The following is a 27,446-nucleotide window of genomic DNA, read 5'->3' on the forward strand; positions in this document are numbered from 1 at the left end:
GAACGGAGGAGTGCGGGCGGCACCCTACGGGTGGACACGCCCATGCCGCCGCCCACCGGCCGTCCCAAGCTGCTGGGATAACCTCGACACAGGGCTCCAGGCTGCTGGAGCCGACGCCGGAGCGACGCGCGCCGACCGCGGGATCCCGTGCCGCGCTGTATGGTAACATCATGTAGTCACTCCAACATGGGATAAAGGAAAAGGATCATCAGAAAAGGTAACGCTACCCAGACACAGAGAAATCCCACACTTGTGGATTCTATAATGGCGTCTCCATTAATGACCGAGAAGCACATGGCGATCTAGACCATCTCATTTCAGTGTATAGAGGGCAGAAACTGTGGATTTATACAGACTAGAGATGAGCGAACGCACTCGGATAAGCACTACTCGTCCGAGTAATGTGCCTTATCCGAGTACCGCTGTACTCGTCTTGAAAGATTCGGGGCGCTGCGCTGCGGAGCGGGGAGCTGCAGGGGAGAGCGGGGAGGAACGGAGGGGAGATCTTTCTCTCCTTCTCTCCTGCCCGCTCTGCCCCGCTCCCCGCTGCGACTCACCTGTCAGCAGCGGAGCGCCCCGAATCTTTCAGAACGAGCACAGCGGTACTCGGATAAGGCACATTACTCGGACGAGTAGTGCTTATCCGAGTACGTTCGCTCATCTCTAATACAGACCTCTCTTCATAGATTTACACTCCACCTGATATTCTGAAGTTTTAGAGAACAAAATTTTGCCGATATACCTTCATCAACCGAGCAAGCAGCTTTTCCTCCCGACTTCTCCCCCCTTCCTTCCTCCATAAAAATACGCACTTGGTTCTAGTAATGTTGACTGAACCTGCCAAAGTGTATGGGAGTTTCCAGACTCTTTGGGGAAAAGAAGGATCTGACATGTTGAATTTCATTTCATGATCCTTTTGTTCTTGAGGGGATGAGCCACCATTTTCCCATTGAGAACACATACGCGCTTCAGCGAATATGGGTAAATATGGGACCTTCTGTGAGTTTCTCCCACCTGCACACAGGATCTTTAGAGATCGGCCAGAGTTACCATTGGACTCTTGATAAAAAAGGTGACCAAGGCTCTTCTCCCCTAAAGACTTAGTTTGGTGGGTTGGCAGCTCTAGGAAGAGTCCTGGTAGTTCCAAACTTCTTCTATGTAAGAATTATGAGCGTAACTGTGCTCTTGGGAACTTTCAGTTCAGCAGAAGTGTTTTTGTAGCCCCCAGATTTGTGTATAAACAGAATCCTGTTTTGGCTCTGATATGCATTGTGTGCTGTGAGACAAGGGGGTGTCTTTTTTTAGGCTGGTTTCACACAGGTTATAAAATCGCACGATTTGGTAGCGATGCAACGGTACTACAAAACGCATGCATGTGAATCCCACGCTTTCCAATGGGTTCTTTCACACAAGCAACGTTTTGTAGCCTGCTACATTGGGAGAATACAAAATTGCAGCATCCTCTACACAGCCATGATTTGCTATGTTTTGTAGCTCATGTTTCCCTATTGAGTCTCATTGTTTATCGCATCGCTTAGCACAGACTTGAGATTTTCATGCGATGAGATTTTAGCATTAGAATGTCCTATTAACCTTCCCGCTATAAAATCGAGGGTAGCAGCGATGCTACATTTTCCCCTAAGAAAAAATATTCACTGATGCTACAAAATTGCGTGTACATAGCAGCGATATCGCTATTACCCATGTGAAAAAGGCCTTAAGATGATGTCCAATCAACTGAATTTACCACAGATGGACTCCAATCAAGGTGTAGAAACATTTCTGCAGATATTTCACACATTCATATTTATTCTTTGCTAAACAAAACTTCTTGGCTCCTGGTTCTTCATTGTAAAAATCCTATCCAATAATGGTTTCTTACTTTCATTTAATATTTATAAGACTGATACTCAAGAATACAAAGAGAAAATGAGAGCAATTGGAGGGGTTAGTGTAAGAGGGTGGTAGGGTGGGTTTGGCAGTGTGAGAAAGCTCAGCTAATCATGTCCTAGACCTAATAGGTTTATTTTGTTCATAGCGAAAGGTGAGGAATCTTACCGACTGGGTTGAGCATGTTTTGACATGTTTTCTGGGGGTTAGGAGAGAGTGTACACAAGCCTGCTATTAGATTTGATCATGTTTCAACATGCTAAATTAGTTCAGGATCTTGTTTGCTGTATTAGCCACACTCAGTTTACATCCTGCATTCAAACATGACTGTGCTCTTTTTTTAGGTCTGTATTATGGCTCTAAGAGGCTGTGTTATTTTTCTGGACAACTTTGGTTTTATTTGTGGTGAATACACTATTACAAGTCAGCAAAGAAACACAAGTGATTTCATGAAGAAAGTGTTTTTGCTTACTTCAATATGAAACTTGGGGATCAACACAAACCATGGGCTCCTCATAAGGTGTGCAGAAGATGCAAGAAAGATCTTTGTTTGTGGTTTAAAGGCAAGAAAAACTCTTTTCGTTTTAGCAATCCTATGATGTGTGAACAGCAAAATCACACTACTGACTTCTATTACTGTTGGGTAGATGTGAAAGGCTTTAATACAAAAAATAAAAAGAAAATATCCTACCCAAACCTTAATTCAGCTATTCGTCCAGTGCCTCATAGCTCTGACATTCCAATTCCACACCCACCTTCTAGTTTGGATAGTATCCCGAGTGATTTGAATTATGAAGACACATTACCTCCCCAGGACGAATCTGGCTCAGATTTTTTTTTCGATGGGGACCCCAACCTTTTTCTCAGAGCGAACTCAATGACCTAGTTAGAGATTTAGGCCTTTGCAAACAAGCAGCCAAATTGCTAGAGTCAAGACTAAACAATAACAACCTGCTGTCACCTTGAACATCATTTACTTGGTACAGATACGGGGAGAAGGAATTCACTCAATTTTTCTCCAAAGAGGAAAATCTCGTTTTTTGTAATGATGTTCAAGGGTTCATGAAGTGCTTTGAAATAGAATATGATCCATCTGAGTGGCACCTATTTATTGATTCATCTAAAACAAGCCTCAGGAGGCATGGTCAGCTGATGAGCGAGTGAGATGCTTCTCTACATTGCTCCTGGCTCCAGCGCCATTAATCAGGACCTGGACTGGACCCCACTCACCATCCAGATGGGCAGAAAGAGGATTCAGGAGGGCACCAAGAAGGCATCGACTCACAAGGGTGGAGGACTTGAAGTTTTTCTCCGTTGTGCAGGAGACGCCGGAGAGCGCAGAGCTCCTACCAAGATGGCGCCAACGGCGGAGGAGAGAGTTGCACATGTGGGAGGAAAGCTGGTTGGGAAGATTACACCGGAGGAGGTGCCGGCTGGGACAGGAACTCCAGGGGCACCTGCTGGCGGTCACCAAATAGGGAGAGCAGCACCAGGTGGGGCCACCTTGAGAGCTCCGACCAGCCGCACACCCGCAAGGGGGACAGAGCAGGCGGGGAGCACCGGAGAGACACTGCACATCCTGGCAATCGTACCCAAGCCGCAGAGGCAGTGGGGTCCCGGCACAGCCTGAGATAAGGGGGACAGCCCAGAGAAAGAACCCCCTGCACAAGACCTCGCTGCCGAAAGGTACTCCCAGCACACAGATGCAGGGGAAATGAAATTCCCCCATCCTCCTTCTCCATCAGTAAGGGCCCCAGAGAGAAAGGGAGAATTGAGAAGTCTCAAAGGAACTGGGGACAAAATGGAGACCTGTCTTGCGGTGGATGGCAGTGCGCCAGAGACTGCAGCGTTATCCCAAACACCCTTCACATGTAGCTCCCTATCCACCATTAATGCATGGGGACACACTGAAAGTAGAAGGCTAAGCTTCTCCTCCACTGAGTCCCCCACCATACAAGAGAAATGAGACTGGAAAGAGCATCTGCGGGCTCTTCCTACCAAAAGTGAAATCAATAGCCTCTTCCAAAAAATGGAATCCTCTCACAAGAAGGACATTGCTGCCCTCCAGCAAGATATCCATTATAAGGGCCAGAGAATTGAGGAGATAGAGGACAAGCAGGAGCAAATTACTAATACTATAGACGCCCATACTCATGAGCTACTTCAGCATTCCTAGCAGATCACGGAGTTATATTTTCTGCTGAATGACCTGGAAAACCGTCATTGCAGAAACAACCTGAGAATCAGGGGCCTCACTAAGGAAATTGGCAACTCCCAGCTGGAAAACTGGGCCCGTGAGTTTTTCAACGAGAGGTTGAAATCAACAGAATCCATCGCTCTCTAGGCCCCAAATCCTCTGATCCTAAAAGACGGAGGGACACTGTATGCAAAGTGCATTTCTACAAATTGAAAGAACAGATCCTTCAGCATGCTAGAAAGGCTGGAGAACTGTCCCACAGAGGGTCACTGCTAATGATCCTGTCAGATCTGTCTTGCCGTACCCTCCAGCTACGAAAAGCCCTAAAGCTGCTGCTTTCACTACTCCATGAAAAGAAGATTATATACCGCTGGGGCTTTCTGTTCCAGCTTCATGCCAGCAAAAGGGGTAGATCAGCTACGTTTAGAGGGCTGGGAGACTTGGGCCTAACTTGTTGGGTACCTTTGAGCTCCTGTTCTTGTCTCTCCTGTATTGGCCTAAACCCTCCTCTCTTCCATTGCTCCCACAGAAAAGTGAATGGCAGACAATAGGCCACGGCCTGCGGCGACGAAGAGAACCACGCCAGAGGAATTCAGGGACCCTTGCGCCCCCACCAAGAGATCTAACTTGAGAGAACGGCTCAAGCATTTGATACATGCCCCCTGGTGGAGCTTGAGTTATCTGAGAGGGGTCTTGGACTTGTTCAGGGTTTATATGGTCTGAAGAAAGAGCATTTAAAAAATTGTTTTGGAGTGCAGTGTGGGGTGGCGGGGGTTCACGTGTTTGCCTGTTCTCATTATTCCACATGGAAGCGAAGGAAATGTTAGCCTTCGCAGTCTATCAAAGGTCGATAGTCATTTGTTGCGTTATTGGTTATTTGTCTTTGTCCATGTATTGTCTTCCTGGTGTGTCCTCCCCCCCCCCCCCTTCACCCCCTCCACCGCTGGGAATAGGCGGGGATTCAAACAGTGGGCCTCTTACCTACATAGAGACCATAGGTGATTTATCATGCAGCACGTTTAACGTTAAGGGACTTAACGTTCCACAAAAGATAAGCCAGATACTCTACCACTTTCTCAAAAAGAGGATGAAGGTGGCCATATTTCAGGAGACGCATTTCAGGGCAAACAGTGTCTAGTCATGTAGCTCAAAGTACTATCCCACCTGGTTCCATGGCCCCCACCCCTCCAAGAAAGCAGGAGGTGTGTCGATTGCGCTTCATAGGGAGTTCAGACACATGGTACGGGAATCCAAAATGGATCCAGAGGGTAGATACATTTTCCTTAAAGTGGAGGCAGCTGGTTCTGCTTTAACCCTGTCTAACATTTATCTTCCTAACCAGGAACAGGTTTTTCGCTTGACCAGGATACTGAAGACACTGGCAGAGTTTACAGACAGCTCCAAAATCATTCTGGCTGGAGACCTGAAACTGGTCCTGAATCCAGAACTTGACGCGTCTTCAGGTAGCGCTTCTCTCTCCCGATCAGCACTACACACACCTAAAACTTTAAGCGCTCTACATTTGGTGGACTTATGGAGGATTCTTCATCCAGGGACCAGAGACTACATGTTCCATTCCTCGGTGCATAACTCATACACTAGGATAGAAATATGCTCCTGGTCTCGCAGAGCCTGCTGGACTGCTCCCCAAGGTGCTCCTTTGGCAACTTTATCTGGTCCGATCCTGCGCCGGTATATGGAGAGTTTTCTAGATGGATTGGACGCCCGAGGGGTGTCTCATGGAGACTAAGCGATAACCTACTTAAGGACCCTCTGTGTGTTGTCGACATTAAAACGCGATCACAGAATTTACAGAGGTCCATCAAACTGACCCCTACCCAGTGGAAAGCGTTAAAATGTGTCATCAGGGGTATCCTAATCTCCCATGGGGTTAGATTCAAAAAAGAAAATGCAGTGACTCTGCATAAACTTATTTTAAATCTGCAGGCCAAAAAGGCAGCTAACAAAAGATCCCAAAGTGATGCCCTCAAATCCATAAGACAGCAGATCCTCAAAATCCTTCACCAACGATCCCTGGCCTAAAGAGATAGGCTATGAAGAGGGTCCTTTGAATACGAGGACAAATGTGGAAGCTGGCTAGCGAGAGCCCTACACCCCCGAACATCCCACTCACATGTCCCTAAAATTCAGGCGGGCAGCCGGGGCCTGGTTCACGCTACTGCTGACATTCTGGAAGAATTCAGGAGATATTACTCCAAACTTTACAATATTGAAGAATCAGTACAACCAAACTCCCAGCAGTTGAAGGAAGATACTGAGGCATACCTTGCCCTTAATGCCCACAAAAGAATGACAGATGGGTAATTGAGGGACTTAGAGGAGGGCTTCTCATCCCTAGAGCTCTCGGAGCTAATTAAAAACCTAAAAATGGGTAAGAGCCCAGGACCTGACTGCTTCACAGCCAGGTTCTATAAAGTATTCCCGGAGGACGTCTCACCTCTGCTCCTCAAAGCCTTCAATGCGGTGGGGCAAGGGTGTCCCTTTTTGGCTCAGGCCTTGATGGCCCACATCATGGTCAAACCCAAGCCAGGCAAGGATGCCTCGGTCTGCGGCAACTACACACCAATTTCTCTCCTTAACATGGATATAGAACTATTTGCAAAATTGATCGCCACACGCCTTCAAGATATCATCCCGCGTCTGATTCACAGGGAACAGGTGGGTTTTGTCCCGGGCAGAGAAGCTAGGGACAACACTATTAAATCCCTGTCGTTGATCGCTAGAGCCAAACACGCAAATAGCCCCCCTGTGTCTTCTTGTGATTGACGCAGAGAAGGCGTTCAACAGGGTCAATTGGAACTTCCTTTCCGCCACGTTGGATAAAATAGGTGTTGGCCCGAGAATGAAAGACTGAATCCTGTCTCTATTCCATAACCCCACGTCCAGGATCAGAGTTAATGGGGCTCTGTCGGACGCCTTCCAAATAAGGAACAGAATGAGACAGGTTTGCCCCTTGTCTTCGTTTCTATATATCCTAACAATCGAAGTATTGGCAAACGCAAACCATCAGAACGGATCGATTATGGGTTTTCGAATAGGCAACACTGAACGCAAAATGGCGCTTTTTGAGGACGATCTTCTACTATATTTGTCTAGCCCACAGAATAAGTAACTATAAGTTAAACACACTCAAGTTTCTCTATTTATGTCAGATAGTCCCAGTGAAACTCCCGAGTCACTTTCTAAAACGTGTATGAACCGTTATGACTGTGTTTGTGTAAAGGGGAAGGAAACCACGAATGCGTTTCTCACTACTCACGAGAAGTAAAGAGAGGGGAGGCCTGGGATTGCCCAACTTTGCCCTCTACTACAAAGCCAGTCTTTCCAACTGTATCCTGTACTTACTCAAAGGAGAGAGCCACAAACTGTGGGTAGAGGCAGAACAAACCCTAGTACAGGGAACTTCATGGGGAGTAGCGTGGATCCCACCTAGATATATAAGTTCAAGTCCTAACATCTCACCATTCATAGGTCAATTACTTAGGACTTGGTCAGAATTTGCGCATCCCAACAGCCTGGTCTCGGTGCCGGGTCCCCTGACCCCCCTGGTTTCCAATCCGCAGTTCGAGGCCTCTCTGAGGGGGCTCCCTATTCTAGAGTTGCATTCCTCCCCCTACCAAGTATACAGGATGTAGTGTCGATCTCCGGCCTGAGGACGCTGACGGAGGTCATGGGAGAGGGTGGACCGTGCCCCAGCTCCTGGCTGCAATATTTCCACTTGAGAGGTTTCATGGGGTCTCTGGTCCCTCGGGTGAATCTCACTGGTTCCCTTACACCATTTGAGCAGATATGTATGTCTACGACCATGCAGAGGCGTATGATCTCTATCTTGTACAAGATCGTGCTGCATTAGAAATCGGAGGCCCAGAGGCCGCCATATGTGGAGGCATGGAAGAGAGAAATTGGGCAGAACTTTCCACAAGAGGATTGGGAGAGAGCCTTGGTCCTTTGCCACAAAATATCACCCGCCTGTAAAGCCCAGGGCCTAAATATTAAAATGTTATCTCGGTGGTATAGGACAATGGACCAACTTTACTAAATTTTCCCCCAGACCTCCCCCACTTGTTGGCGCTGTAACAAAGACAGGGAAAACATGTCCCACATCTGGTGGAGTTGCCCTGCTGTGGCAGCCCTTTGGAAAGAAGTGATGGAGGTCTACAATTGTATCTGTATGACACAAATGAAACTAACAATAGAGATGGCTCTGCTCTAAATCCTCCCGGGACCCATTAAGAAAACTAAAAAAGGTATTCTGAGATATTTTATTCTCTCCACTAGCAGAATTATTCCTAGACTTTGGAAGTCCACAACGTCCCCATCAAGAGCGATGTGGGTGAAGGAGCGAGAGAGTGATGGCCAGGAGGAGTTTTACAACACTTGGCAGGTTTGGATCTTCTTCCGGTCCTCGGAGAGATTCAAAAGATGGGTGGACTCTGGTCAACTTTAAGAAATATCTCGGGCAGCCCCGAAGGAATCCCAGACTGGGTGTTACTCTCTCTTTGGGCTCGTTATGATATCCTAGCCTTCGTGTTTACCACCCCGCATCCACATCCTCCCTCACACCCCACTATCCCTATGTCCTCTAGTTCACCAGTATTGTCCTTGTCCCTGTCTCCTTTTTTTATGCTTTGTTACTGAACAGTAAAATGGATAAAGAGCGTATATGAGCTGATAGAGATTGAATGCCTCTTCTTGCACCACAATTGAGTTCATGTTTGAAAATTTGTGAATAAAATGCTTTTGAACAGAAAACAAGCCTCAAAGCAGTCTTGCTGCATAATGGGAATACATTTGCATCACTTCCTATAGGACACTCGGTGCATTTGAAATAAAAATATAACTATTTACCTGTGATTCATCTATCAAGAACATCACTGGATGGTTTGTGGAGACTTCAAAATACTAACCATGTTATTGAGCCAGCAGGTTGGTTATACAAAATATCCCTGCTTCCTATGCTTGTGGGACAGTTGAGCCAGAGACCTCCACGGATCAAAAACTGACTGGCGACTGCGAGGTGCCTTAACCCCGATGAAAAAAATGGCATTAATACTACCTTTGTTCCACCTGAAAAGATTTTATTACCAACTCTTCACATTAAATTAGGGCTTAGGGCGCCCACCCACTGGCGATTTGTTTTCCCTGCGAAATTCGCAGCATTTTTTTCTCTGCAGGGGGTCTATGGGACTTGTAATGTTAAAATCGCGTTCGCGCAAAATCGCGATTTCGCGGTAAATTGCGATTTTGCGCGATCGCGATTTTAACATTACAAGTCCCATAGACCCCTGCAGAGAAAAAAATGCTGCGAATTTCGCAGGGAAAAAAATCGCCAGTGGGTGGGCGCCCTTATGAAGCAGTTTGTTAAATCACTGCCAAAAGATGGGGAATGTTTCATATATCTGTGTTCCAAGCTCCCAAAACTGTCTGAAGCCAAGTTGAAAGAGCGACTTTTTACTGGCCCCGACATACGATAACTATCATCTGATCCCCTCTTTTCAGAAACAATGGATGAAAAAGAAGCATGAGACTCATTCAAGGATGTAGTGCACAAGTTTTGGGGGAATACTAAAGACCCTCTCTACAAAACCATTGTACAGCGAATGTTGGCTGCGTTTAAAGTTCAAGGATGCAAGATGAGCTTAAAAGTTCATTTCTTAAACTCCCATGGGGACTATTTCCCTGAAAACTTGGGAACCTATAGTGAAGAGCAGGGTGAAAGATTTCACTAGGATGTCCGTGATATCGAGAGACGCTACCAAGGACACTACCATGCTCAAGCGGGAAACGAAAAACAAAAAGCGAAAGGGTGATCGAAGAGACATCAAAGAGAAGAAGAAAAGGTTTCACAGGCAAAAAGAGTGAACACTACATGATAAATGTATCAGGAATCTATTTTTTAATAAATAATATGTTTAGTTCATTGTAATAAATTTGTGATTTTTTTTTCCATTGCTCATATACATTACTAATGTAAACGTCTCCTATATTGCAAAAAAACTGCATGTGATGGGGGAAATGGAGTCATTTTTGGATTCGGCACCCTAGAAAACATAACATTTACCTAAAATATACCATGCAGCTGAAAAGAAAATCTTTTTGCAAACCTGTGTAATTTTTCATTTTTTTTAAATTTGAGCGTTCTAATAATCCGTTCTCACATTGTCATCATAGGGTACTGAGTGCAGAATGATGGGGAATAACTTAAAGGGGTTGTCCCGCGGCAGCAAGTGGGTCTATACACGTCTGTATGGCCATATTAATGCACTTTGTAATGTACATTGTGCATTAATTATGAGCCATACAGAAGTTATCAAAAGTTTTATACTTACCTGCTCCGTTGCTGGCGTCCTCGTCTCCATGGTGCCGATTAATTTTCGGCCTCCGATGGCCAAATTAGCCGCGCTTGCGCAGTCCGGGTCTTCTGCTTTCTTCAATGGAGCCTCTCGTGCAGGATGCCGGCTCCGTGTAGCTCCGCCCCGTCACGTGCCGATTCCAGCCAATCAGGAGGCTGGAATCGGCAATGAACCGCACAGAAGAGCTGCGGTCCACGGAGGAAGAAGATCCCGGCGGCCATCTTCACCGGTAAGTATAGAAGTCACCGGAGCGCGGGGATTCAGGTAAGCGCTGTGCTGTTTTTTTTTTAAGTCCCTGCATCGGGGTTGTCTCGCGCCGAACGGGGGGGGGGGGGTTTGAAAAAAAAAAAAAAACGTTTCGGCGCGGGACAACCCCTTTAAAAAATTTTTTTACAAATATAAAAAAAAAAGTGAAAAGGTCTGAAGACTTTCCAGACCTACTGCAGATTAGATATTCACAGGTTTCCATATATCCTTCCACATGGTCCAGCACCTGGTAGTCACTATTAGCTTATTTACACACTGTCTCACCTTAGATTTTCAGACAGATCATACAGACCTGCCTGGACACGTCAGAGAAGAGAAAACTGGCTTCCATCACCTTTCCAGCTATTGGAACAGGAAATCTGTGCTTTCCTAAAGCCTTTGTAGCGGCGATCATGTTTGAGGAAGTCCTGAACTTCAGCGCCACGTCCAGAAATCAATTCCTTCAACATGTGACTTTCATGCTGCATCCAAATGACGCGGACACTATTAAGGTAAGAGTAGTATCGTGATATCGGTCATTCTAGAAGACGCAGAATATGTGATAAGCTCATCTACGTTGGGTGGTTAATTACTCTAGCATCAGTTATGCCTAATAAGGAACAAATAGTCCCATCGCTCCACAGGACCATCTGAGTGCGAGTAGCCAGTTGGGCACTTTGACTACTCATTTAGTGTTATATTCCAATGCTGACATCACCTGTACAGTCTCTACAGAAGGTGATCAGCCTAGTACATTATAGGGGACCCCCAGACTTTATCCGAGGGCTGACATTCAGTGTCCATAGCTTGGAACAGGAAATACACTAACGTGCCAGAAGTCCTGGGATGACAGTATGTAAATTGATGATGAAGTAGCGTTACCTTAGGCGACACTCGAGAACACCCCCACCAGTATAAGCTGTAAGGTATTACATTGTAAGTGAGATAGTATGCTGGTCAGCGTGCTCGTGGCAAGGTGACATGAATTATTGGAGTTCGAACGAGACAAGATGGGAGAGGTCCTTCCATTTCTGAACTTTTGCAGGCATTTAACATTCTTTGATTCACACCTGGGCTCATGAGGTTGATAACTGGGCCTCAGAGGACTGACAACATGTAGCATGGTCTGATGAGTCAATGTACCAATTGTTTCGGGCTGATGATAGGGTTGGTGAATGGGAAAGACCTCATGAAACCATGGACCCCAGATACCAACAAGGCAATGTGCAGGCTGCTGGTGGCTTCATACTGGTGTGGGGTGTTCTCATGGCATGGGTTGTGTCCGCTGTTCCGCCTAAACACGTCATTGATCGGCGCTTGCTATGTTTTACTGCTTAGTGGCCATTTGCAGCCCTTTGAACCGTGCCATCAGGCCCAAATTGTCCAAAATTGCTTAGAGGAGCATTTTGGAGAGTTTCTACAAATATTGCGGTCTGCACGTTCATCGGACAGGAGCCCAATACGTCTTTTATGAGAGGTGGTGGAAAGGTCCACTCGAACGGGTGCTCCTGTACCTATAATTACCACAGAGCTGTGGGAGCTATCCAGACGACTCAACATCCCTCCAGATATCTTCTGTCCACATGTAGAATTGATGCCATGTCAAGTTCCTCTATGTAGCTAGAAGAGCTCCTACATTATATTAGTTACTGTCCCATGACTTTTGTCACATTAGTGTATAGAAACAACCAGGTGACTGCGCTGAGCACCTCCTGAAATTGCCTATTACTAAAATAGAAGGTGGCTGCGTGTTCTCGTAGTTAGCGTGTACCACAATTGGTCCATAGTGTGCTATATCTTCTGTACATGTTGTTTCTGTTTCACCATTATTACAAAATTATATTAAGGAGTTTCACCAAGAAGAAAGTGTAAGAAAGAGCAAAAATCCTCCAGTGAACAGTCAGTTGATCAAACCAGAATCGGGAGTAATGCAGAAAGCCCCGTCGAGATCAGACACAGGTAAGAGACCTTGGAGGCTCCATGATACCATGACTAGCTCATTATACAACCAGAGAGAATCCAAGGGCATATGTACCACAGAGAAAGACCATGCAGAGCCTATAGGGCGCACTCCGGCTCAGTCTTGTCCCGCTTTTATTAGTTGGTTAGAACTTGCACAGAGATGTGGTCTTTACTGCAAAGGAAGTGCACCAGAAAGCAACCATGTTGTTGATATTGGTGTAGAATCCCCAGCTCTCCATCAATCCTCCATATTATTAGCGGATACCGTGTTTCTCTGAAAATAGGACACTGTAATATATTTTTTTTTGCCTCAAAAATTTTTAGGGGGGGTATAATAATACTCACCTCACCTACCGCCGGCGTTCCAGTCCTTGCGCTGGCCTCCGTCGCTGCTGCAGGCTGCCGCGTCCTCCTTCAAGCCGACAGAGCACTTTTTCCTGCAAGTGAAGCTTAAAGGAGATGTCCCGCGCCGAAACGGGTTTTTTTTTTTTTAAACCCCCCCCCCCGTTCGGCGCGAGACAACCCCGATGCAGGGGTTAAAAAAACCACCCGCACAGCGCTTACCTGAATCCCGGCGGTCCGGTGACTTCAATACTTACCGCTGAAGATGGCCGCCGGGATCCTCTATCTTCGTGGACCGCAGCTCTTCTGTGCGGTCCACTGCCGATTCCAGCCTCCTGATTGGCTGGAATCGGCACGTGACGGGGCGGAGCTACACGGAGCTACACGGAGCCCCATAGAGAACAGCAGAAGACCCGGACTGCGCAAGCGCGGCTAATTTGGCCATCGGAGGCCAAAAATTAGTCGGCACCATGGAGACCAGGACGCTAGCAACGGAGCAGGTAAGTAAAAAACTTCTTATAACTTCTGTATGGCTCATAATTAATGCACAATGTATATTACAAAGTGCATTATTATGGCCATACAGAAGTGTATAACCCCACTTGCTGCCTCGGGACATCTCCTTTAAATACGTCGCCTCCAGCATGCTAATGCTCTGATTTGTTAATCAAGTGCCGCGTCAGCCATTGAGAGCCGGCGGTGGATTAACCAATCACAGCCATTCAATGACATCATCGGGGTCGGTCTTATTATCGGGGAAATATAGTAGTAGTAGAAGTTAAATTTTGAGCCCTTCTTCATTGACGTAAAACATAACACTGTGAGATATGTAAGCCGTAGGTGACCTGAGGTCGTGGATACCGGATGTAAGGAGCCACCGGTGACTACCACTCCTTGTTTATGTAGTTCATTTGCCAATAAAAGTCCTGCAGTTCATATATAAATCAGTCATCTTATCCCATGCACTCTTGTTCCTTGCAGCTTTTTATGGCTTAGTTAAAACCCCAAATCTGGGAGTTCATGAAATGCAAGTCGGATCCATCACTTATCAAGTGAAGACAGGAGACATAACCAAGGAGGACACCGATGTTATTGTCAACTCAACTAATCCATCCTTTAATCTCAAATCAGGTACTGACACAATCGAATCTGCAGGATGGAAAATGGGTAATCTGCGCCTAAACCAGAAACAAACTATTTCACTGGAAATTCACACTGCACTGCACTAACCGTGGCACGTTAACCTAATGTGAAAATAGCTGGGGAAATGTAATATAATGGGGGCATGTTACCCCCTATGTTGGAATAACTGGGGCAAGATGGACTAATGGGGGTATGTTACCCCCTATGTGGGAATACCTGGGGGGAATGTAGACTAATGGGGGCATGTTGCCCACAATGCAAAAATAGCTGGCGGAATGTAGACGAACAAGGCCATGTTACACACAACTAGGATGAGGTGGACTAATGAGTGTATGCTACCTACAGTGCGGGATTAGCTGTGGGAATATGAACTGATAGGGGACACTTGACTGCGTGCGGAGGAGGGATGGAGGACACTTGACTGTGTGCGGAGGAGGGACGGGGGTCACAGTTGCTTCCTGCAATATGCAGTGTTCATATAAAATATTTTTTTTGTTTTGCAGGTGTCTCTAAGTCCATCCTTGAGGCGGCGGGGCCGAGTGTAGAGGATGAATGCGCTCTGCTCGGTAAGCTCCATTTTTGGCTCTGGGACATCTGCAGGCGTTTGCTGGTGTATGTTGTGTTATGTGATTTATCTTTGAACTAACGGCACTTATCTGGTTTTAGAATTATTGGTATTGTTATACTGTTTGCCGGTGTTGATATTATATCATATATTGAGGATAAAGTATTATTGTTTTCTTATCGTGCATAAAGCAATATTACCCCTAGGATTTGGTTAGCGTTAGGTAAAATCTGCGGCATAAATTAAATTGCTTACTTGTTAAGACCGCAGAATCGATTAATGTTCCCTTGTTCGTAAATAAATATTGTATTGTTCCTTTATTCCTTCTGTGATATCGTGATACCATCCCTCGCGACAAATCAGTGGCCGCAGTAGTCATGCGCTCTACTTCTGGCATCATGCTGTCCATTACTGAGCCATGATGCCAGTAGTATGAGAACGTGACCGCTGCGGACGCTGATTTGCTGTCGCGGTCATGTGCTGTCTGTATATAAACAAAAACCGTGAGGATCATGTGTGTAAAGGCAGAAAAGTTTGGCCGATTTCATCGGAGTGTAATACAAGTGTATTTTTTTGCAAACTATTATGACCACAAAGCCCATGTCAACTGCAGGTCCAAAGGCGGATTCTCCCGGGTGTATGAGTTTCTGCACACAACTCAGTGCAATGTATTTGGGCCATGAACGGGTCTTTTTGTTTGTGTGTCGGCGCATTTTACTGTATTTTTTTTTCCCACACAGGGAGTGTTCATTCACATGTGGCTGACGAAGACACTCAGATTTAACTGGCTATGAGAAATGAGAACAAATCCATTGACATCAATGGGTTCTATTCTCTGCACATCGTGTGCGCAAATTACGCCCATGCGAAGCCGCCCTAAAGACCAGGACTAACTAAAGGCTCGTTTACACGCGAAGACAATCTTTCGAAGTATTGAAAGATTGACAGCTTTATCGATCATGTTGCATACACTGCTAATGGACACTAATGTCCATTAGCACTTTATCAGCATCATTTTCATGTGAATGAGCCTCCCGGCAGCAGATAGTCTGGACTCTGTAATCACCTCTATTTTTCTCGCACAGGTTGTCCGCTGAATACAATGTAATCAGCTCTCCCATGCAGAAAACAGCATATGGTCTGTGATATCTACTCTCCGGCTGAACGATAGATTATATGCTCCCCTTAAAATCATCATTTAGCTGAAAAGTAAACAATGGTAGCATTTATGCGCAATGATTATCGCTGATGTGTCTTTGTTTGAACAAATTTTGAGCGATAATTGTTTGTTTTTTTTTAAATCATTTAAAAGAAAGATGGGAATGTGCACAAACAAAGTTTTGGGGGTTTTAGTCTTTTTTTTCATTTTAAGATTTTTTTTATGTCCCTGAAGGGGGCTTGAACCTGTGATGCTATTATCATTTTGATAATCATAGAATAGTAGAGGTGGAAGGGACCTCCAGGGTCATCGGTTCCAACCCCCTCATAATGAATCACTAAATCATCCCAGACGAATGTCTGTCCAGCCTCTATTTGAAGACTTGCATTGAAGGAGAACTCGACACTTCCACTGACAACCTGTTCCACTCATTGATCACCCTCACTGTCTAATATCTAATTTCTGTCTCCTCCCTTTTAGTTTCATGCCATTGCCTCTAGTCTTTCCTTGTGCAGATGAGAATAGGGCTGATGCCTCTGCACTGTTGTCAGGGAAATTCTAAGTACAGGCCCACCCCAATGTCCTGCTGTCGACGGTAAAGAAGAAACACCACACACGAAAGTCTGGTATAGCTCCTCACACGGGAAAATAACTGCGCACTTTATTACAGATTGCATGGGATCTTATACTTTTTGGTCACGTCACTAGGAATGGGTAATAGTCTCATTGGCTCAAATCCACCGCATAACCATATATGTAAAGTCCGCAGCTGCGCCCAGGGCACTGGAGGTCATATGCATAGTTGAACGGTCTTCATCTTGATAAGGCATACTTGGTCTCTGGCTTATGTACAGAAAATCACGTATTCAATTAACTCCAGTGCAAAGAATCACGCACTCAATTCTGAGAAAGCAGCTAAGCATGCATTCTTCATATCTCTTTTCTCCTTCACTTTCACCTTCATCCTTCATCTAGTTTCTTTGGACATTCTTTCTCTGTTTGCCTTGCAAAGCATCTTGGCATATCTGATATAAGGCGAAGTATTAAGTTTTTCATAGAGTTAGTACATATAAGAATAAAGTTAGTATACATATAAAAAGAAAGGCACATAATTATATATATAAATATATATATTCCAGTGTTTTCTTTTCTACCTACAAGGATATATATATATATTTCCTTCTCACTGTGACAGCCTTTCAGATATTTGTAGGCAGCTATTAAGTCTCCTCTCAGCCTTCTCTTCTGCAAGCTAAACATTCCCAGATCCTTCAACTGTTCCTCATAGGACATGATTTGCAGACCGCTCACCATCCTGGTAACTCTTCTCTGAACTTGCTCCAGTTTGTCTTTCCTTTTTAAAGTGGGGTGTGACCAAGAAAGAGTAGAGGGTGATAATGACCTCACGTGATCTAGACTATATGCTTCTCTTAATACATCCCAGAATTGTGTTTGCCTTTTTTCTACTGCATCACACAGTTGACTCATGTTCAGTCTATGATCTATTAGTATACACGAATCTTTTTCATATGTGCTGCTTATCTCAATTCCTCCCATTCTGTATGTGCTTTTTTTTTTCATTTTTCTTGCCCAGTTGTAGGACCTTGCATTTCTCCTTGTTAAATACCATTCTGTTAGTCACTGCCCACTAGTCAAGCTTTTTTCGGTCTTTTTGAATCCTCTATCTCTTCTCTAGTGTTAGCTATGCCTCCTAGCTTTGTGTCATCAGCAAATTTGATTAGCTTCCTCTCAATTCCTCCTTCCTTTATAAAAAATATTGAACAACACTGGGCCGAGGACAGAGCCTTGTGGTACCCCACTTGACACATTCTTCCAATTGGATGTGCAGCTATTTATGACCACTCTGAGTATGTTCACTCAGCCAGTTGTGAATCGAACTAACAGTTGCCTTGTCAATCCCATATTTGGTCATTTTTTCAATAACAATGGTATGTGATAATTTGTCAAATACTTTACTAAAGTCAAGATATACTATATCTACCGCATTTCCCTGATCAACCTGCTGTTTAATAATTAGTTTACAGATCTTTCTGGGTATACAAGTCAGGCTCACCGGCCTGTAGTTTCCTGGATCCACCTTCTTCCCTATTTTGAAGATAGGGACAACATTTGCCCTTTTCCAATCTTCTGGGACTTCTCCTGTTCTCCAGGAATTCTCAAAGATTATAGCGAGTGGTTCAGCAATTACCTCCGCTGCTTCCTTTAGTATTCTAGGATGTAATTCATCAGGACCTGGAGACTTGAATTCATTTTAGTTAGCTAAGTGTTCCCTCGCTATCTCTCTGCTTATAAATAGCCTGCATTCTTTTATTCCCCCGATAGCACAAGGCAGATCAGTTTTCTGAGAGAAAACAGATACAATATAGGAATTTAAAAGTTCAGCCTTCTCAACATCATTATTAACCAAGTTACCATTTTCATCCTATAGCATCTTTTGTCTTTTCTTTTGCTTTTGACATAACTCCAAAATCCTTTTTGTATTGTTTTTAGTCTCTGTTGCCTCAATTCATTTTTGGCTTTAGCTTTTCTGACACTTGCCCTACAGTTTCTGCAGACCGCATTATATTCTTATTAGATATCCCCCCCCCCCCCCCCTTTCCATAAGATAAACATATTTTCTTCCTTTTTAACTTGTGCAAGTTCTTTGTTCATCCATCCTGGTCTCTTTAAATGCTTCCCATTCTTCCTTCTTTTAGGGATTGTTAACGATCGTGCCTTGAGAATTTTATTTTGCAATATATCCCAACCTTCTTGGACATTTCTATCCTTATGAACATCCAGCCATTGGATTCTTCCTATCATCTTTCTGAGTTCACTAAAATCTACCTTTCTGAAATCCAACCTTGAGGTCTCAGTCTTCTCAGGTCTTTCTCCCATTATTATCCAAAATTCAAGGATAGCATGATCACTGCCTCCTAAGGTCCCAGCCACCCTTACTTCCTCAAGCATTTTCTCCCTGTTGGTAAGGATTAGGTCCAAGATAGCAGATGCGATGCAATTAGGATATCACAAGAACCAGGGTTTAATATGTAATAACTTTCTTTTCCATTCCTTTGTTTCTGTCAGTAGCGATCATATATCAGTGTACACATACAAAATAACCACTTTCATTAAAAGTGGTTATTTTCTTTACATGTTAGGAGTATCAATAACAGGAATAACGTTATTGTTCTGATCTGACTGACGATCTTCGCACTATTACTACAACACGACTCCTATCCTACCTCTCTCTTTTCACTCTTCAGACCTGCATGATCAACTGCCTCCCAACTGTTACTCCACTGGCCTGCAGCCAATCAGAGTTCCATCTGCCAGCAGCCAATCAAAATTTACTGTCCACCTATCAGATTATTAATTATTAAGCAGATTATTAATATTAAAAAAATCACAGTAGATTTTTTGCTCGTGGGCATGGAAAAGCATTTTGCATAGCATGTCTATGGGCAGTATTTGCTGCAAGATCCAGAGGTGAACACCCGCTCCGGATCCCGCAGTGAAAATACGCCTGTGTGCATTGGGCCTAAAACGCACAATAATCTCAGAAATTAATATTATATAAAAAATGATTTTCTTTTAATCAACAGATCCGATATAAACAGAGATTACATCTGCAACAGATAAAAAGTTAAGAGACTGTCATAGCTCATAGCTTTTAGCGACATGAAACATGAAGATATATTTACCGTGTATTAGGTACACGGTATATACATTTTGAAACAATGTTTTACATGGGACACTTAAAAAAATCTGTGATGTTCAAGTGAACTCTTGTTCTGCCAGTAGTTACCTAAACATTACAGAAGCGAGTTGCCAATTTTTTTTTTCCTTAACAGACTTTACTCTCAGATAGAAAACAACTTGGAATATTTTGACAAACTAGCTTTGTTTCAGTCGACCCCCCAACCGTCCTCCCATCTTCGGCGTATGAATTGCAGTCAATTAACTTAAATACAAGAAAAAATAATCTCTCAATGATTGAATCAGTGGGAAAAGCACTTCAACTCTTAGTAAGGGCTTCTACCCACTAGCGGTTTTTTAAAATGCTGCGATACAGCTGCAATTGTTTTCAATGGGACTTTCTAATGCTAAAATCACATTGCACAAAAATCCCAAGTTTGTGCTTTGCGATTTTTGTGCAATGCGATTTTAACATTAGAAAGTCCCATCGGAAAAAACGCTACAATATCGCAGCGTTAAAAAAAGTGCTAGTGTGTAGAAGCCCTAAGACTCGGATAAAATTCCATGAGAAAAAACTATAAAATCCATGACAATCACAAAATTCCATGACAGTTTCAGGTATTCAATGACTTTCATCAAATTCCAGGTTTTCCGTGACGCATATGAACTATATATACTATATATATTGTAATAGTCCGTCAGGGGGATGGGGTCTGCACAGACACACCGGACCATAAAGTAGGATAAAACTTTCCTCGGTTTTATTTCCCAGCACAGCAAACAGAAATAGTCTTTCAAAAATTACAGAGGCACCACGCAGGGTGCTCAAGTCCGTGCAAGAATCACAAAATGAAAGCTGCACCATGCAAGATGCTCAGAGGCTTCCTCCTCAGGCTGTCAGGCTCTGACTTCCTGGAGCTGCAGTCTTTTATGCTCCAGTGACGGGATCAGTGCCTGCAGCTGCGCTTCCTGAGAGCTAGGGTGAAGTCGTGAACTGCACCGCCACCCTGTCCAGACTAAAAGCCTGGGAGGGAGATACACTCCATCCACAACTTCACCCTTTAACTGCTTACATATCCCCCCCCCCTCTTCTCCAGACCGGAGGGCTGGGTCTCCTTGGTGATCAGACAATGCACCCTAGACAGGGCATCAGCATTACCTTGTGACCTGCCTGGTCTATACTCGAGGGTGAACTTGAAGTTCTGAAGTGAAAAAACCCACCTTGTCACCCTCGCATTCTTTTCCTTATTTTGCGTCATCCAGGTCAAGGCGGCAGGGTCTGACACCAATTTGAACTCTCTCCCCAAGAAATAATACCCTAATGTTTTTAGTGCCCATTTTACTGCTAAACACTCACGTTTAACAATAGCATAATTCTTCTCCGTAGGAGATAGTTTCCGGCTTAAATACAGTACTGGATGTTCTTCCCCATTTATGGACTGGGACAACACTGCACCCAACCCTACATTAGAGGCATCTGTCTGCACAATAAAATCTTTTGAGAAGTCAACCATTATCAACACTGGCTGTTGGCAAAAGGCAGACTTTAAATTTTAAAAAGGCCTGCTCGGCCTCGGCTGTCCACGCCACCATTACCGACTTGCCCCCTTTCGGCAAGTCTGTAAGTGGTGCTGCAACGGAGGCAAAATTAGGCACAAACCTACAGTAGTACCCGGTCATTTTTAAAAAAGCTCTGACCTGTTTTTTTGTCAAAGGTCTAAGCCATGCCTGTATGGCCTCTACCTTGTTGACCTGAGGTTTAATGAGGCCGTGGCCAATAACGTGGCCAAGGTACTTGGCTTCCTCCAGGGCTACTGCACATTTTTCAGGGTTTAAGGTTAAACCTGCCCCTTTTATGGCATCCATGACCACCTGTAACTTCCCAAGGTGACTCTTCCAGTCGGTACTAAAGATTACGACATCGTGTAAGTATGCGGCACAATAGTTACTGTGAGACCTCAAAATCCGATCCATTAACCTTTGGAAGGTAGCAGGCGTGCCATGTAACCCAAACGGCATGTCTTTGTACTGAAATAAGCCCTCTGGGGTTGAGAAGGCCATTTTCTCTTTGGCCTTGTCAGTCAAGGGTATTTGCCAGTACCCTTTGGTAAGGTCAAGGGTGGTGATATATCTGGCATTACCCAATCTCTCAATTAATTCATCAACCCTGGGCATGGGATACACATCAAATTTGGAGATTTAGTTTAATTTCCTGAAATCATTACAAAACCTCCAAGTACCGTCCGGTTTGGGAACTAGCGTAATGGGGCTTGACCATGCGCTTTTTGATTCCTCTATCACCCACAGTTCCAGCATGCGCTTAACTTGGACAGAAACTGCGGTTTTAGGTTTACCTTCATCCCGGGTTCAGTTATGACATCATGTTTTATGATGTGTTACGACCTGGCAGGTCAGAGAACTTGTCTCTGTTTCTTTGCTGGAACTCCTTTGCCTCCTGCCATTGGCACACCGAGAGGGTCTCACCTATTTTAACCTCGGGCAGGGAGGGCTGCGGTCCACCCCTCCTAATGCTTGAGGTTGCCAAAGATTCTCTATCCTTCCAGAGTTTTATTAGATTAACATGGTACACTTGATACAGCTTCCTTTTCCCCAGCTGGTGCACTCTATAGTTTATGTCGCCTACCTTCTCAACGATTTCATAGGGGCCTGCCACCTAGCGAGGAATTTACTCTCTACAGTAGGTACCAAGATGAGAACCCGGTCACCGGGACTAAAAGTTCTCACCCTGGCAGAACGATTGTACACTCTGCTTTGGGCCTCCTGTGCCCTCTGCAAGTGTTCCCGGACAATGGGCATTACCGTGCTAATGCGATCCTGTATCTGAGCCACGTGCTCTATGACGCTCCTATAGGGAGTATATTCACTGGAATGATCCCTTAAAATTTAACTTTTATTTAAATAATTAAAATATAGTGCCCCATACACATAACGAGAAAGACAAGACAACATAAAGAAGGATATGGATTGCTGGTTATGTGCCTCTATGGATGTGCAGGCAACTTGATTTATCAATCAACCAGATCCAAATATCACTGGCAGTTTAGAGAAGCCAGCTTCCAAACTTCTAAGGGTTAAGAAAAGTTAATTTACAAGTTTCGTATTTATAGAGATACAGGTTTACTAGCGAAATACTGGCAGTTTAGAATTGCCAGCTTATAGACTACTAAGGGTAAAACGAGTCTGTTAGTAAGTTTCGTATTCTAGAGATTCAGGTTCAACGCGTTTCTGTCAGTTGTATGACTCATCAGGAACCAATTATTTATGCGGTAAGTACTGGATATTACTATGATCAAAGTAGTGCAATAAGAATATACGTGTTGTTTTTCTCAAAATTATTCGTCGCACTAACCCCAAAGAAAATATAATGAACTAGCAATAGAATGCTGATGTATCCTTCCCTTTGCTTTGGGCCTCCTGTGCCCTCTGCAAGTGTTCCCGGACAATGGGCATTACCGTGCTAATGCGATCCTGTATCTGAGCCACGTGCTCTATGACGCTCCTATAGGGAGTTGACTCAGCCTCCCAGGTTTCTCTGGCTATATCCAGCAACCCTCTGGGGTGTCGACCCCATAGCAACTCAAATGGCAAGAAACCTGTGGTACTTCCCGTATGGAGAACGTGAGATAAGGTAACAGACGATCCCAGTCCTGACCATCTTTCTCTGCTACCCGCTTTAGCATTTGCTTTAGGGCCTTATTGAACCACTCTATTAACCCATCCGTCTGAGGGTGGTATACTGAGGTTCGTATGTGATTAATTTTAAAGAGGTGACACAATTCTTTCGTTACTTTGGACATGAACAGGGTCCCTTGGTCTGTGAGGATTTCCTTGGGAAGACCTATTCTGAAGAACGTAAGGGACAATTCTCGTGCAATGTTTTTGGCAGTAGGACTTCAGGAATTGCCTTAGGGTATCGAGTGACATAATTTAACACGACCAAAGTGTATTGATGTCCTCTAGCCGACTTGACCCGGGGACCCACTAAATCCATTCCAATTCTCTCAAAGGGAACCTCTATAATCGGGAGAGGTACTCTGACAGGTGGGGCACGACTCACAGTACTCTTTTATGTCCTTGTATACCCCTGGCCAGAAGAACCTTTGAAGAATTCTATCCTGTGTTTTATCAGTTCCTAAATGTCCCCCTAATACATGATTATGTGCCAAGTCTAGCACCTTGCGCCTGTATACGGCTTTGGCACGACCAATTGTTCCACCACTTTCTCGCCTATTTTTGTTACTCTATACAACAGGTTATTATTCGTGGCAAAATGGGGGAACCGTTGGTCAGAACCTGGATCCTGTAACATACCATTTATTATCACGACATTTTCTTTTGCATTAACAAGAGTGGGGTCTCTTAATTGGGCTGTCCCAAAGCCCTCAGGTGCATCCTCCAGATCGGACACATCCTGAACCGAGGGGTGAACTTCCTCTTCAATATCATCACCAGCCAAGACCTGTAAAGGAAAGGTTACATCTCTTGGTTCAATGTCCACATTTACCCCGCTATCCTGCGGAGGGGTAAGGTCAGCTGGGTTTGCGCCAGTCTCTTTAGTAGGGGTTATCATCTTCCCCCAAAAGTCCCAGAACACAGGAAAATCACGTCCCAAAATTACACTGTGCATTAACCCTTTGACCACACCTACATCGTAGGTCACAGTTCCGACATGGGTCTCAAAGTTACAACGTGCCATAGGATATACCCTTGTGTCACTGTGTATACACACCACACTGATGTGCTTACCTGGTAGGAAGCCCTCTGCTACCAGACTAGCATGCACTAAGGTGACCAGGCTCCCCAATTCCAATAGCGCCTCCACTGAATGGTGGCTTACACTTAACCGACACAGTTGCGGCTCAGTTTCTAGTCTCTGGGAGGCACCGCAACTAGGCCTTGCAAACAAGGACCGGCTCCAAGCACCGTCACCCTCCATAGGCTCATTGGTTACGGGACACTAAGCCAACACATGTCCGAACCCCTGGCACCTTCAGCACCTCAAAGGCCCAGGTTTCCTCAGCTTAGGAAACTGGTTGGGCTATCCGAGCCTTTCAACTCCAGTGGTGCTCTCTCTGGAGGCCCGACCTTTTTCCCGCCAGGCCACTGCTTCCCTCTCGCATCCGGTGGTCTCTTACCCCTTGCAGGTCTCGAACTCGTAATGGGGGTCTGTACGGAATGGATGTCCTGGAGATAGTTTTCCGTCGCAGTGTAGCAGTCGACCAGTTCTACCAGCTGGTTAGCATCCTTAGGCCCCCCATGACCGACCCAGCGCTGCAGGTCTGCCGGCAGGGCAATGGTCCACCACGACCTTGTAAACCATCTGGGTGGGTGTGCAAATGTCCGGCTCCAGCCATTTTTAACCAGATGATACAGGTCAAAAATCTGCGACCTGGCTGATTGGTCAGATGTGTATCTCCAATTATGCACTCTTAACGCCCGGACCGCCGCTGTAACCCCCAGATGAGCCAGGATCTCTGCCTTTAATCTGGCATAGTAGCTTACCTCGTGGACACTGATATCATGGTACGCCTTCTGTGGTTCTGCTGTGAGGAACGGTGCTAGAACCTTGACCCACTCAGCCTTGGGGAGGTTATCTCGTTCGGCGGTTCTTTCAAACACGGTCAGAAAGGCCTCAACATCATCATTTGGAGTCATCTTTTGCAGGAACTTCTGCACAGTCTCCCTGGGCCTGGCTGTAGTTGGGGCCCCGTCCTTCCTTAAGGCTGGATGTTTGAGCAGGACATCTGTCAGAAGGTCCATCCGCGCTAGCAGCTCCTCTATAGCCGGGGTTGGCGCTTGCATCGCAGGCGCAGACTTTACCCAGGACATTCACCGTGTGTCTTGCCATTGCCCTCAGCGGTCGGGATTGCTACCCGCATCCGAGCACCAAATGTAATAGTCCGTCAGGGTGATGGAGTCTGCACAGACACACCGGACCATAAAGTAGGATAAAACTTTCCTCGGTTTTATTTCCCAGCACAGCAAACAGAAATAGACTTTGAAAAATTACAGAGGCACCACGCAGGGTGCTCAAGTCCATGCAAGAATCACAAAATGAAAGCTGCACCATGCAAGATGCTCAGAGGCTTCCTCCTCAAGCTGTCAGGCCCTGTCTTCCTAGAGCTGCAGTCTTTTATGCTCCAGTGACAGGATCAGTGCCTGCAGTTGCGCTTCCTGAGAGCTAGGGTGAAGTTTTGGACTGGACCGCCACCCCGTCCAAACTAAAAGCCTGGGAGGGAGATTCACTCCATCCACAACTTCACCCTTTAACTGCCTACAAATATATATATATATATATATATATATATATATATATATATATATATATATATATATATATATATGTAGAATCTGTACTAGAGTGCATTCTTCTAGGGTACCTTGTATCTAACTTGAGGATCCAACATACCTTTCTCTTTGGGAGTTTTTTTTCTTTATAAAGAAAGAGCAACAAAGTTAAAAAATGGTTATATTGTTAGGCTAGATTTTAATTCTTAGTATCACAATTGATGAAAGAATTTATTTTATTTTCTGTTTTATTGTCTGTTCCTAAAAAGCATTTAGTTTTATTAGCAAACTTACATGCTCCACCCCTGCCCCCCCCCCCCCCTACATCTAAAAAAGCCATTTTGTGACAGCCGTCATTGAGAGTTACTGGTTCTTTCTGATTGACTGTGTGACAGTTTATTTGCTAGATTTCTTATACACCGGGGTACGCACTGTACACCCCCTTCCAAAATAGATTTTAATGTTTTATCTTGTTTCAAGATAGGAAGATATGAAAAAAAAATATTTTTTTAATCTTGCTAAATTCTCTGGTATATGTCGTAGAAGAAACCAATTTATTCTGCAATTTTTTAAAGACCTGTGTATCCCTTTACACATCTATTCTATCTACAGATTGAACCCTTCTCCTTGCTCTTTCCAGCATCCATTTGTTATACTTTCTTCTCTCCAATCTATCGCAAATTTCTCTTTCTGAGACTGCATAATCTTCCTCCTTAGTGCAGGAACGTTTGGCTCTTACCAGCTCCCCAACAGGTATTGCTTAATTGTTTGTATAGGATGGCAACTATTGGCATGTAAGATAGTGTTACCTGAATTGGGTTTTCTATGCAAGGATACTGTTATATTTTCAGTGTCTTCCTCTCCTCTCAATTTCAGATCTAGAAAAAGTATCTCGATGTCACTTGTGCTGCTCAAAAAATGTAAATTATATTGGTTGTCATTCAAATATTCAACAAATTTAGTTCCATCATCTACCTCTGCATTCCAGATAATGATAACATCAGCAATATAACATACATACCACACCATCTGATCCACATATGGGTTATCATTAGAAAAAAAATATTTTTCTTCCCACCATGCCATGAATAGATTGGTCAGGGTAGGTGAGAATTTGGACCCCATAAGGGCTACAGTGATCCACAAATAAAAGTTTCCGTCAAAAAAAAAAAAAAAATCTGTTTTAACAAAAAATCTATACTCATGACAATGAATTCTCTCAAATCCCTATTGTAATTGCTATATATTATTTTAAATGGTATACAACAGCCTGGGTAGCCAAGTTAGATACCAGGTACCCCAGAGGAATGAATTATAAAACAGTATATATATGTTGTGAGACACTGAAGGGGATAATAATGGATAGTCGGTATGTTTTACCTCGAGTCAGATGTTTCGTCCAGTGGGCATGAAGGGAGTTCATGTCATATGGGAAAAAACAGCGGTGCCGTGATCTCCAGCAAAGTTAGTTGCTGGAGATGTTTGTGTAAATGAGGGAAGACAGGGAAGAGGCCGGGCGCAGCTAGATGCTGGAAGCTGCTGGTCTCATGAGACGCCTTA

At 44.5% G+C, this 27,446-nt stretch overlaps 1 protein-coding gene across 1 annotated transcript in view; it reads left to right on the forward strand.

The window, feature by feature from the left end:
• LOC136576199 (protein mono-ADP-ribosyltransferase PARP14-like) overlaps positions 1-27,446 on the forward strand; it is a 90,345-nt gene that overhangs the window by 28,624 nt on the left and 34,275 nt on the right. Inside the window, exons 9-13 of the mRNA XM_066575287.1 lie at positions 177-217; positions 10,998-11,219; positions 12,555-12,666; positions 13,993-14,142; positions 14,658-14,720. Of these exons, the coding sequence (XP_066431384.1) occupies positions 177-217; positions 10,998-11,219; positions 12,555-12,666; positions 13,993-14,142; positions 14,658-14,720 (588 nt within the window). The remainder of the gene's footprint in view (positions 1-176; positions 218-10,997; positions 11,220-12,554; positions 12,667-13,992; positions 14,143-14,657; positions 14,721-27,446) is intronic.

The sequence above is a fragment of the Eleutherodactylus coqui genome, chromosome 8 (genome assembly GCF_035609145.1).
Source record: "Eleutherodactylus coqui strain aEleCoq1 chromosome 8, aEleCoq1.hap1, whole genome shotgun sequence".
In the NCBI taxonomy this organism is placed as follows: Eukaryota; Metazoa; Chordata; class Amphibia; order Anura; family Eleutherodactylidae; genus Eleutherodactylus; species Eleutherodactylus coqui.